Source organism: Apodemus sylvaticus, chromosome 7, assembly GCF_947179515.1.
Source record: "Apodemus sylvaticus chromosome 7, mApoSyl1.1, whole genome shotgun sequence".
Classification (NCBI taxonomy): Eukaryota; Metazoa; Chordata; class Mammalia; order Rodentia; family Muridae; genus Apodemus; species Apodemus sylvaticus.
The window spans coordinates 80,868,965-80,881,630 of record NC_067478.1 but is presented as its reverse complement, the minus strand read 5'-3'; the positions used below and the strand labels follow the sequence as shown (position 1 = coordinate 80,881,630).

Genomic DNA, 12,666 nt, shown 5'->3' with positions numbered 1-12,666 from the left:
TTTTTTATTTATTTATTTATTTTGTGTGAGTGTTTACCTATGTGTATGTATGTATATATGTATGTATGTATATTCATATATATGTATATCCATGTACCATGGATGTGTCTGATGCCTACAGAGGCCAGAAGAGAGCTTCAGATCTCCTGACCTGGAATTAAAGATAGTTGGGAACCACCATGTGGGTGCTTGGAATCAAACCTGGGTCCTCTGTGTGAGCTGCCAGTGCTCTTAACCACTGAGCCATCTCTCAACCTCAGAGCATAACTGTTTGTGATCATCCGTCATGTCCTTATTTCTGTGACATCAGTTCTAATGTATTCTTTAACACTTGTAATTTTAGCATTCTCTCTCTGTCTCACTCTGTCTCTGTCTCTCTGTCTCTCTCTCTATCTCTCTCTCTCCCTCCTCTCTCTCCTTTAAAATGTTTGTGTTTGTTTGTTTGTTTTACATTTTCAACAAAAGCAACTTAATTTTTTGAGTTGTCTGCTGTTTATTCCATACGTTTATTCTCACTGGTCTCTGTTCTAAACAATTTTCCCTTCCTTCTGCCAACTTGGGCTGAGTTTTCTCTTTGCCTCACTCTTTGGGGGCATGGAGTCACATGGCTGGCTGCCACATCTCCTGCCAGGAACCTCCCTTTCACAATCACTTTCATTCTGCTCCATACACTTTGAGATGCTGTGGCTGCATCTTCATCTGTCTCCAGATAGTTTTAAATCTTCCTCCTTGACCTGTTGGTTGTTTAAGAGAGCACTGTTTAACTTCTGCATATCATAGGATGTGTTTTCCTTCTGCTATTGATTTCTAGTTTTGTTTCACTCCATTGTGCAGAAATGGGTTTGCGGAAAAACACTTGATAATAACAGTAAAGAATGTCTCTATGAATTCAAATGGCTTGTGCAAGTCATTATGTGTTAACAGCATAGTCAATATCTACTATAACCTAAAGCTATCGCTTCAAGGGTAGAATACTAGGAACTATTTAGATCTCAGAATTTCTTTTAAAAGCTTAAAAAAGAAGTAAATTACTTAAAAGTCAGGAATAGTCCACCAACATCTGATAGAGTATTTTTTTATTCAGCATAAAAATGTTAAACTATTACTACATTGATTGATTGATTGATTGATTGATTGATTGATTGATTATGGGGTTTCTTATAGCCTAATCTGACCTCAAACTTGCTTTATAGCCCAGGACGACCTTAAACACCTGACCTTCCTGACCTTATCTCCTGAAAGCTGGGATTACATGTATGTGCCACCATGGCCAGCTTATGCGCTTGTATTAAACCAGGACCTCATGCCTGCTGGTCAAGCAACCTCCCAAATGACCCATTTCCCTGGGCCACACTAGAGTTGTTTTTGAAAAACACCCAAATATTCTAACAAAACATGAAAAGCACTGTCTAAAGAAAAATCTAAGCAAACGGTGCTATGGTACAGGGCCCCTTTGCATCTGTGGCTATTGATCCCTTGGAATGTGACCAGTCCACTGAAGAATAATAGAATTTTTAGTTATAACAAAGACATGTTGTATCTATCATGGGATACAGCTCAACTCTAGAGAAAGAGTAATAGCTATTCTGGGCTGACTTAAATTAGAGCATGCAGATTGTTAAGGTGAGAAATGGTATCTGTAGAAGATGCTGTGGGTGATTTAAGGATGTACCAGTGCATTTGAAGAAACAGTGTAAGGAGACTAGAAATCACCACACACCAAAATTCTAATGAAGGAAATTAAGGAGACCTTGCCATGAAGATTAAAACTCATTAACCAATCAATGGTGCAGTGTTTGGAAGCTAGGGTTTATACCGAACCCTACTATTGGAAGAATGAGAACCAATGAGGAGCTCAGACCAAGAGCAGATTTTGAGGGCCTGGGGAGAGCCTTTGTTAGTAAAGTGTTTGTGTGAAGGTCCAAGTTAGGCTCCCCAGAACGCCTTTGTCCCAATGGCATAGTGGTACATGCTTACAATTCAAATAATGAGGACATGGTAAAGTAGAGATCCGAAGCCCAACCATAGAGCAAACAAAAAAATGGAAGGTACCTGATGAATACCCAAGGTGCCCTTTGACCTAGACACACACACACAGAGAGAGAGAGAGAGAGAGAGAGAGAGAGAGAGAGAGAGAGAGAGAGAGACAGAGAGACAGAGAGACAGAGAGAGAGAGAGAAGGAGGAGGGAGGGAGGGAGGGAAGAGAGGGGAGGAGGAGGAGAGGAAAGGAGAAAGGAAAGGAAAGGAAAGGAAAGGAAAGGAAAGGAAAGGAAAGGAAAGGAAAGGAAAGGAAAAAGGACCCAGAGGATCTGAGTCCTAGCAGCTCACACCTGCCTGCAATTCCAGCTCCAGGGGATCTAACTAGCGCCCTCTTCTGATTTCCTTGGCACTTGTGTTCATATGTACACACCCACACCCACACCCACACCCATTCTCCCACACACACCCAATTAAACATAAAATAAATTTGAAGGAAAGAAAATTTGATTTTTATATTTTTATTGTGGGTTGTTTAGAGTCTAATCCAAATCTGTATGGCCTGACCATTGCGTTAATGTCATAACATAATTTTACTTTGTTTCACTCACAAACATGATCCAAACATGGGAACTATCGTTGATAAAAGTATATCAAATCTTGAGACATAGAAAATTATATTTTCTATCAAGAGAAAGATTCTAGAAAACTTATAAAGTTACCTGAGGCCGTTGGAGAGACTCCTGCATCACACTTCTTGGTTCTCCTAGAATCAGAACCTTAAAGTCTATATAGTCTCAAAATGTGAAGTTGATTGTACACAATGAGTTTGTGGACTTTGGACTGTGGCCCTAAATCATGGTGGAATCCATGCAACAATTGGTTATCAAATCTTAAGGAATTTTTCTAAGCAGGAACACTGCTATTGTGTCCTGTGAAGTTTTCTTCTAAGCATTAACTTTTGTCTGAGCAGATCATCAAAGCTATGTGTTTCTGGACTGCCTTTAAAGTAAGGACAGCAGTGGCTTGAGGGATGGCTGGATGGGTAAGAGCACTTGCCACACACTTCCAGAGGACCCAAGTTCAGTTCCCAGCAACCACATCATGCAAATCACAACCACCCATAACTCCAACTACAGAGGATCTGAAGCCCTCTTCTAGTCTCTGTGGACATCTTCAAACACACCTGACATTCACTGATAGACACTCACACATTTAAATTATTTATAATTTAAATAATTAATAATATTTAAAAAATAAGAAATGCATAATGATAATTTACTATTTAAACAGCAAGCTTAGAAGAGGAAACAAGCCTTTGAATGTCCAACCCTCTGAATCCACAGCCCTGTGATATACAATGCCCAAAAGGCAAAAACAAACTAAATGTTCATCAACAAATAAACCAAAAATCAAAGTACAGTACATACAGAGAAAGAAATTATATTCCCTCTTTGAAAAGGAAGACATTCTCACACATTTGACAAGGGTGAACCTTAAAGACAGTGTGCTAAGTGAAACAAGCCAGGCATGAGTTCAATGACTTTTATTATTTCATTTATATGAGGTGTTTAAAACAGTCAGATTTGTAGAGGTAGAAAGAATAGCTGTAGATGCTAAAGTCTGAGGTTCAGAGGAAGTGGTGAGTGGGTGTTTAATGGGTTTGATATTTCTATTTAGGATGAGTAAAACTGTTCAAAAAGTGGATTGTAATGATGGTAGTATGACATAGGACTTCACTTAGCACTGCTGAGTTGCAGGATCAAAAGTGATTTGAATGGCAAATGTTATGTTATGTACATTTAACTACAATTCTCAATATTCGCTCCTTCATGAGTTAGATTGTGTTGTGTATGCAAATACCTATGAGATCAGAGAGAACAGAAATGGGGGCGGGGCTAGAGTAGTTTTCTGCACCTTAAGATCCTCTAGCAAATGTAATTTAAGAACATGCCAATCTGACTTTCAATCACACTGTCAGGTGGATGGACATCCTCACTGCGATATGCAATTGTCATGTCCCAAGCATCAATGATACCCACATTGAGGTCCCTGAAAATGTCCCTTATAATAAGGTTCTGAATGCTTCCGTGGAAGTCACTGAATATCTCTACATTTTCATTTATTTCTCTGATGTTTTCCGTTTTAATTATCACCTTGGTCTCAGGGCTCCGTAAGAAGAGTCTCTCTATGGCCTTTTTCACGTTGATGGCCCTACGGATGAAAACATTGATGGGAAAGGGTCTGAAGTGTTGGCCAAAACTAATGACAATTGCTGTACCACTGTCTCCTGCCACCTGGTCAATTTCCCGAGGGATATAGTTGTCATCTTTCATGGAAAACAGCTTTTTAGTAACAAAGGGATGGCTGTGTTTTTTCCACTGAACCAAAATATGTCGTTCAGTATCCAGAAGAACGTGAGTTTTAAAGAGCCCGGCTCCATGATGATCAAAAAATGTTAAGGCTGATGGGAAACAAATCAATAAAACTTTTAACAAAAAGAAATAGCATCATTTTAAAGTACACACAATCTGTAAAACTCTCACCATGATGACTTCTAACTAAAGAACTGATACTTACACAAGACAGCAAATTTATATCAGCTGCCTTAGAACCTTTACAACTTTTTGAAAATTGTCTTAGAATACGTGAATAGGAAAGATAGTGCTAGTGCCTATGATTAAACACCTAAAATATAGCTTTTATTAAAACTTAAAGCCTAGGGCTAGAGAGATGGTTCAGCAGTTAAGAGCAGTGATTGGAACCAGAGGATCCAAGTTAGATTCCCAGCAACCACATGGTTATTTGGAACAAGGAATTTTAATTCCAGTTGAAAGGGATCTGATAACCTCTTCTGGCTTCTATGGGCACTGCATGCACATGGCACATACAGGCAAAACATCCATACACATAAAGAGAAAAAAACAATAAAATAAAGATAAGATGAGAGCAATTATTATTATTATATTATTAAAAACTCCTCAACACGAGTATAAATTCAAACTAAATCTGAAACATACTTTTTACAACTTTGTGTAAGTAGTAAATCCACTGGCGCAGTGTTGAATCACCCATGAGGTAGATCAGTTTTCTTGACAAGCAATTATTTATATCTTTTATCTCCCTGAACTCGTTCTGTTCACAATGTGCTGTAATCCACCTTCCTTTAAAAGTGTAGCCACCAGGGAAAGGAGTCTCCATTCCAATCTGACATTTCTTTTTCTTATTCTCGGTCTCTGACAACAACAACAACAAAAAATAAAAATAAAAATCCCAGAATCAGTAATTTTTTATGATCACAAAGTATCTTAAATACTTAAGCTAGTTCCCTCATCCTCTTCTTCTCCCTCTTTTATCATCCCTGTTTTCTTCTCTATGTCTGCCTCCCTTACTTCTACAAATATTTATTTAATTAATATTAATTGTGTTCAAGGGATGAATAAAATGTTACCTGCTAGCTCTTCTTAGAGCAGGGATCTGTTCTCTCTTGAGGCTTTGCAGTGTTTCCCTGGAATCTACCTTGTCCCCAGAGCCACTCAGGGGTGGAACAGTTAACTACATGGGGAAGAAACTGCAAACAGGACTCAGTGGTCCAGACGAATATTCCAACAGTTACATTGGCCTTAGTAAAATTTCAGCTCTCCTCATTCTCAAGATGTTAACTCATGGAAGAGCTTAAATGCACTTGGGAAGTGAGAGTCCTATAATCTTTGTGCTAAAATTGTGTTCCCTGGTTAATAATAATAATAATAATAATAATAAAACACTTTAAATGTTTTATTGTGTCTAAGACTGAACATGACATTCTCACTGTGTTCTGCCATCTACAGAAAAACAATGGGATTGTGATCTCCTTTCTTAACACTCCACTGTTCTATATCTCAAACTGTCTTCATCAACCCATACTGAGTGTTCCATCCAGGAAGGTGTCAACTTGACACAGAGTAAAGTCACCTGAGGAGGGCAGTCTCAACCGAGGAGCATCAGAGTCGTATTAGTCTGTGGGCATGTCCCTTGATTTTCAAGTGATGTAAGAGGAACCGGCCCACAGTGGGTGGTTCCATTCCCTTGAAATATGGGTTGTATAGGAAAGCTAGCTGAGCAGGAGCCTGTGAGCAAAGTAATGAGAAGATTTCTCCCTAGCTCCTGCTTTGGCTGAGAAATGAGTTCTTTGGCTGAGAAATGAGTTCTTTGGCTGAGAAATGAGTTCTTTGGCCAGAGGCAATTCTTTGTAGAATATTAAGCAGGCCTCATTCCAGGTTCCTACTTGAATTTCTGCCCTGGCTTCCCACTGTAATGGAACCTAGACGTATAAGCCAAATAAACCTTCCTCTCCTAAGTTGCTTTTTCTCGTGGTGTTTGTCAGAGCAACAAAGGAAACTAGGGTTGGCAGCATTATATATGTTACTTTAGAAAACACAATTTCATCTTTGGGGTTGAGGGAATTACGTTAATCCGTATTGAATTGCATATATATCAGATATGTTAGTGACTCTAATAATTATTACTGCAATGACAATGAGAATAGCAACAACAGCCTGGCATTATCTTATTAAAAACTTCCTGACTTTAATAGAAATCGGCAAGAGACGGTACTGTGATGACAACTCAAGTTGCTGCAAGAGATGATGGACTGTCTTTCTTATAAATATTGGCCATGGCTAGAGGTTTCCCAAGTGGAGAAGGGTCTGCTTTTCTTAGAGACTGTGAACTGCAAGACCCATGGCTTATTTCCACCTATGCCCTCCGCTCGGCTTAGCAGAATAGTTTTTATACAGTAAGTCTTCCCTTTATGAATTTGATGAATGCATAAAAAGAAAGGGTGATGAGTCCATGTGTACCTGTTGGCTGGCATAATAGTAGTGAACTTTTCTGAAATTCACTTGGATTCCAGGGCAGCAAAACCACTTTACAAACAGGCTAACTTTGTACTAGCCACTACAGTCCATGCGTTAAAAAGCTGAGCCACAGAATTGCCAGCTCATAGAATCTTAAGGTGTATAGTTTAGCTAAAAGGGAAATTATAATACAATGGAAAATTGTACATTTTTTTCTCAGCACTTTGGAGATATTTTAGCATAGTACCAGCACCCAACTGTTGATTTTGAAGAATAGCCCTAAAATGTTAATATATATAGCCTGAACATTTTGAGTAGGGGCAGCTGTAATTCCCTAGAATTTTGTTATCTTATTCATGATGAAAATTACTGTGAAAATACTTTCTGAGACTGCTTCTCCTGCAGAAGATCAGAGTTCAACTCCAGCAACCACACAATAGCTCACAACCATCTTCTAGTTCCAAGAGATCTGTTGCCCTCTTCTGATTTCTTCCAGCATTGCACACACATGATACACATACATATAGGCAGGCAAAACACACATAGAATAAAATAAATATATTTTTAAATTTTTTAAATATTTTCCAAGCAGAAAATCCCTTTAAAAAAAAAACCCAGGGTATCTCATTTGTCCCAGAAAATAAGAACTCAAAATGTTTAAAGTAGAATATATATGTCTCAAAGTAAGGCTCTTATCTCCATTAATAAGTTGGTAAGAACACACTGGACTTACTGTTGTTACACGGTGAAACCATGATGGACAAATTCTTCACCACTTCAACTGCTATGTTGAACCTTCAAGAAATGGGAAGATAAGTTATCCTAACATCTGTCCAGATCTTTAAGAATGAGTCTCTGGTTAAGATGAATTGAAGCACTCTGTGAATGTTGTTGTTATTATTATATTTGACACATGTTAGGCATTCTGATAAGAGAAATGGGTCACTATTTTAGAAAATGGTTTCCCTACTAATGGTGGGGAAATCTGGAAATCCGGGGTGTCATGTATCCTCTGTATGCAATCACCCAAATCTCTGTGTGCATCTATGTCTCTAGCTGGCTACCCATCCTTTCATTTTTAGCTCTCAGGCATATCCAACCTGACGCTTCATGAATCTCGAGTGAGAGACGTGGCCCAGCATATTTGTAGAGCACAGTTGTCATGTCAGTGTCCCAAGGTTGGACACTCCTGTGTGATTGTTGTATGCCTGCTAATCCCTTTACCTTTGCCACCTGCAGTAAATCAGGCCCTCACCAAGCTCTTTCTGGGAGAATGCTTCTCCTACTGAAGAGCCTCACTCTCAGAGTTTCTGATTCTGTGTTCCACCTCAAATTCAAAAACTTGGTTTTTTTCACTTCTTGGGTGAAGCTGAAGCTACAGGGACATTCATTACTCTGACAACACTAACCTAGGTTATTATTATATTACCTTTCTGGTCCTTTGCTTGAGCCCAACCTATTTCATTATCCCTCATATGACTTCTCGTCAATGGCCTACAGAATAAATACCAGGCCACACACCACCTCCTATGCATATCCACCTCTCCAGCTTCATCCTCACCAGTTTTTCCCAAGTCCTTTGGAAGTCTGCTTTCCATAGTTGAATATCTCCTTGAGAGTAGGAATGAAGTCACTCTTATGTGCTATTATATTTCCAAATGTCTAGCCTCGTAAGTACCACCTCCAGGCATCAGTTCTAAAAAATTCAATGGTGACTATATCATGTGAGATCAGACTTAATTTGCTTAAGAGTGAATTCTGGCTGGAGGAAGGTGGGACTCTGCAGAATTAGAGCTGAGGGAGAGGTAGGAACTGCAAAACCAGCTCTGCAGAGACATCTGACAAAGAAAAAGGAGATATATTGTCTAACACCGAAGAGGATTGGGGATCCCAAGAAAGGGGCTTTCAGGCTAAGTGAGAATAGTGTGTATTACAGTCTAAGATTTATTCTCTTTCATCCAACCCAGGTAAGCTGAATATTGTAAGCTATCAAGACCTGGCCATGTTGTCAATTTGGTTCCAAAAGCCAAATTTGACACTGTCTTACAATTAGGATTAAAGTATGTGCTGGTGGTTGTATAAGTGTACTTATTTTAATGTGTCTTTTTAATAATTATATGTGCATGCATTATTATAGAAAAGTACTGTAATATTAAATATAGAGTTTCCAGGCACTTGGGAACTTTGGATTTCCTGACACATAACCAGGGGACTATATCAGGATGGGTCTTCCAATCCAGGCTTGATGAAGTCTACCTTAAGAGAAAGGTTGAGATGTGGCCAGTGAGAAGGACAGAAATTAAACATAGATGACCCATTCTCTGAGGATAAGAGGTGGTTCTGAGATAGTCACTGAAAAAAAAATTCTTTCTATATCTCTAAGATCATCTTTTCTTTTTTAAATTTCTGTTTGTAACTTTAATTTTTATTTTATTTTATATGTGTGGGTGTTTTGTCTACATATATATCTGTGCCCATGGAGGCCAGAAAATATCATTGAATCCCATGGATCTACAATTCTAGATTACTGTAAGCTGCCATGTGGGTTCTGAGAATTGAACCCACGTCCTCTGAAGAGCACTAAATGCTCTTAACCACTGAGCCATCTCTCCAGCGGTCCCATTATCATCATTTTTCAAATTAAAAATAAACATTTGAAAAGGCCAGTGGCCTCTTTTAGCCAATCCCTAGGACAAAACTATAGATCTCTTCATGAGTTTTGGGAGGAAATCAAGAGAAGGGGGTTATGGGGGGAAGAACTGGAGTCTGATAGAGAAGGAGAGTCAGTTGTACCCTACTCTCTTATGTCTCCATGTTTGGACTGGAGTTGAACTTGAATTTCCAGGGTGATGTTCTGTCCAGTTGCTCTCCTGGACACATCATAAAAACAAGTCCTCCCAACAGCAGTAGTTCTTGGGATGTAGAGCCGAAGGCTCTTCAAAAGAGTGATCAGGAAACAACCCAAGGGATTGGAAAGGCAACTCGTGAAATAGGTGTTCAGCTTGATTGACAGAGAGGAGGACAAAACGGACATGAGACAAGAAGCCTGTAGACAGGTTAGAGTCTGAGTTCCACCCTCAGAACTGCGCAGCCATAGTAAGGGTTTTAAACAAAGAAAAGTTAATATATTATTAACAAACTTGCATTTTAGAGACATAAGCTTTGGTGTGGAGTAAAGATCAAGAGAACCATGGGTGAGGACAGAGTGAAGCATCTCAGATCACTGGTACCATCCAACTGAAGCCAGATGATAGCTCATCTATGAGAGACACCAGTGACAGACAGAAGTGAGTGAGTTCGGAAGGCCATAAAGAGGCACAATTTCTAAGAGTTGATGTTTAGTTGGATTGAATCACAGAGTAAACCGAGGAATGATCCTGCTTATTTAGTTACTAGTACATGGTACAGTATTTCATGAATACATTATAGGCAATACTAGCTCATAAAAAAAGAAGTATTGAATCTGGAATCACCATACATGGGGGGAAACTAGACATCTGTACTGTGTAGGGCATGTCACTGTGGCACACCCTTCAGCCAGCAGTCCCAGTGGTGACCCTGAATGCCAGATGAGCTACCTCTGGAGGATGGACCTAACTATAATTGACCTACCTAACAGCTTGATGAGTCAGTATTAATGGATTCAACAGCTCGGTGAGATTCAGTCTACCTTCCTGTAGTCCTTAATGAATTTGAAGCCATGTTTACCTCTGCAAAAGGAGCTTCTCCTTAAGGCTGAGGTAGGAGACATCACTATTCTTGCTTGTCATGTGGGTGAGGGCCTCACAGGGGACACCTGGAAGCTTCAAGCAGTAGAAGGCTTCGTGATCTCGGTCATCCAGATATTGACACAGTTCTGCACTTGTGTTTAAGGTAAGGCCACATTCGGTGAGGACAGGGGAGGTGCCATTAAGGAACTGGCCAGTGAAGATAATTCTGCCATAGCCTTGGTTTCTTGCTCTCCAGAGAGCTGACACCCCTTCACTGGGGTGCATGAGCAGGATAGACAGGGAGACTGGGCCCTCCCAGAACAGAGTGAAGCTGACGAGGTAGGTGCCATTGTTGAAGTCCGTCACCTTTCCAGAAGCGCCTGCCTTCAGGGCTGGGGAGGACATCCTGGCCCTCAGGAAATCCCCACCATATTCCTTCCTGTGACCCAAATAGTCCTTGGCCACCAGCAAGATGTCCAGCTTGTCTCCTATGCAGTATGTGTGCTGAGGGTTGTGGATGGTGGCCGTGCTCTGTTTGGCACTGGTGGTGCTGCTCTGGTTGAGGAAAGGTCTGGGTGGGATCTGCTGGTTTAGCTTCTCCAGTATTTCTGTGACTTCCAGCTCTGCCTCTACTGAGGCTGGTGTGTTCTGAAGCTCTTCCAAGTCTAAGAACTCCTTGAAGATGCGCCATCGTCTCAGAATGATGGGGTTGTTTACGTGAAACATAAACTGAGGTATTGAAAAGGACACATTTACTAACAGCAGTTAAGAGAGCATGCTTTCAATATAAGCTAGTATGGCCCATTTTATGCCTTTTAGTGGGATGAAATTACATTAGACACTAGTTCTCATTAGTTTTCTGTTAGGGAATGAGGAATTGATTTCCACATAGTGTGCCTACTACTGCTAGCAGATACTTTCTTTTGAAATCATTGCCTTAAAATTGTGTGTGTGTGTGTGTGTGTGTGTGTGTGTGTGTGTATCTGTGCCTGTGCATGTGCATGTGTATGTGTATATTATTTTATTATTGAATCTAAGTTTGTTCATCTTCCAATCCTTTCATCTATCTTCCTTTTTAAATGAAAATCATGTAAAGATATCATACAAAATCTGGAAAACAAAGCAAATATTTAAAATTATGATCTCACCTAAGTTCTGTTTTATAGTACTATATATTTTATGTTCCCTATTTTGCCTCTCATTTGTATTTTTTACTACATTGTAATTATAGCAACTATACTGTAGACTATAACTACTTAAAGCTTGATAAATAATTTTTGTGATCTTTATCTTAATTGAATTTGGCATATTCCATCAGACAAACACCATGGACCATGAGTCCTATGATTTAGACAGCCAGTTGATTGTATATACTAGTTATTTAATATAACACTTGGATATTTCTCAATTTTTTGTATATAGAATTACCTCTTTATGGTAGAGTCATGGTGATGAAATTACCCAATCATACATATTCATATTCATATTTCTTCCTCTGAAAATGATCTATTCCAGCCCTCTATGCATTTTCCTGTAGTGTGGTTCACTTTCTTGCGACTGAATTTTGAGTTCCTTTCACATATGGACCCTTTATCTAATGTACAGCTTGCAAATGTCTTCCCATGTGGTATGCTGCTGCTTTACTCTGTAGATTGTTTTCTTGGCCACATGGGTTTAGGATGCAGTCCCATTTGTCTTAGCTTTTCATATCCCTTTGGAGTTCTATTCAAAAAAATCTTTGCCAATAACAATGTCAAGAAACTACCCTTGTTTGCTTCTAGTGTTGTATAATTTCAAACCTTGCCTCTTTGCTTCCTCCTGCATGATGTTCTTAGGCTTAGATTTTCGATTTTCCCAATACAATTTCTTAGACTGTCCTTCTTCCACTGTACATCATTGGCATTTTTGTCACAAAACAACTGGCAATAAATGCATGGATTTGTTTCTGGGCTCTTTATGCTGTTTTGATGACTATATTTTATGGTAGATATGGAGAGCAGATGTGTAAATGCTTCCAGCTTTGTTATTTTGGAAGGTTCAGAGATTTTAATGATACTTTACAAATTTTATAATTTTTTTATATTTCTATTAAAAATAGCTTTGGAGTTCTGATCAATACTTCATTGACTCTGTCCATAGT

The 12,666-nt window shown here is 39.2% G+C and overlaps 1 protein-coding gene across 1 annotated transcript in view; it reads right to left on the bottom strand.

Moving 5' to 3' along the window:
• Positions 1-3,509: 3,509 nt before the first annotated feature.
• The window catches only part of Nxpe2 (neurexophilin and PC-esterase domain family member 2), a 98,083-nt gene continuing 88,926 nt past the window's right edge, over positions 3,510-12,666 (bottom strand). The window contains exons 3-6 of the mRNA XM_052188412.1: positions 10,525-11,255; positions 7,550-7,611; positions 4,999-5,214; positions 3,510-4,442 (exon numbers count right to left, since the gene is read on the bottom strand). Coding sequence (XP_052044372.1) covers positions 3,907-4,442; positions 4,999-5,214; positions 7,550-7,611; positions 10,525-11,255 — 1,545 coding nt within the window. The 3' untranslated portion in view covers positions 3,510-3,906. The remainder of the gene's footprint in view (positions 4,443-4,998; positions 5,215-7,549; positions 7,612-10,524; positions 11,256-12,666) is intronic.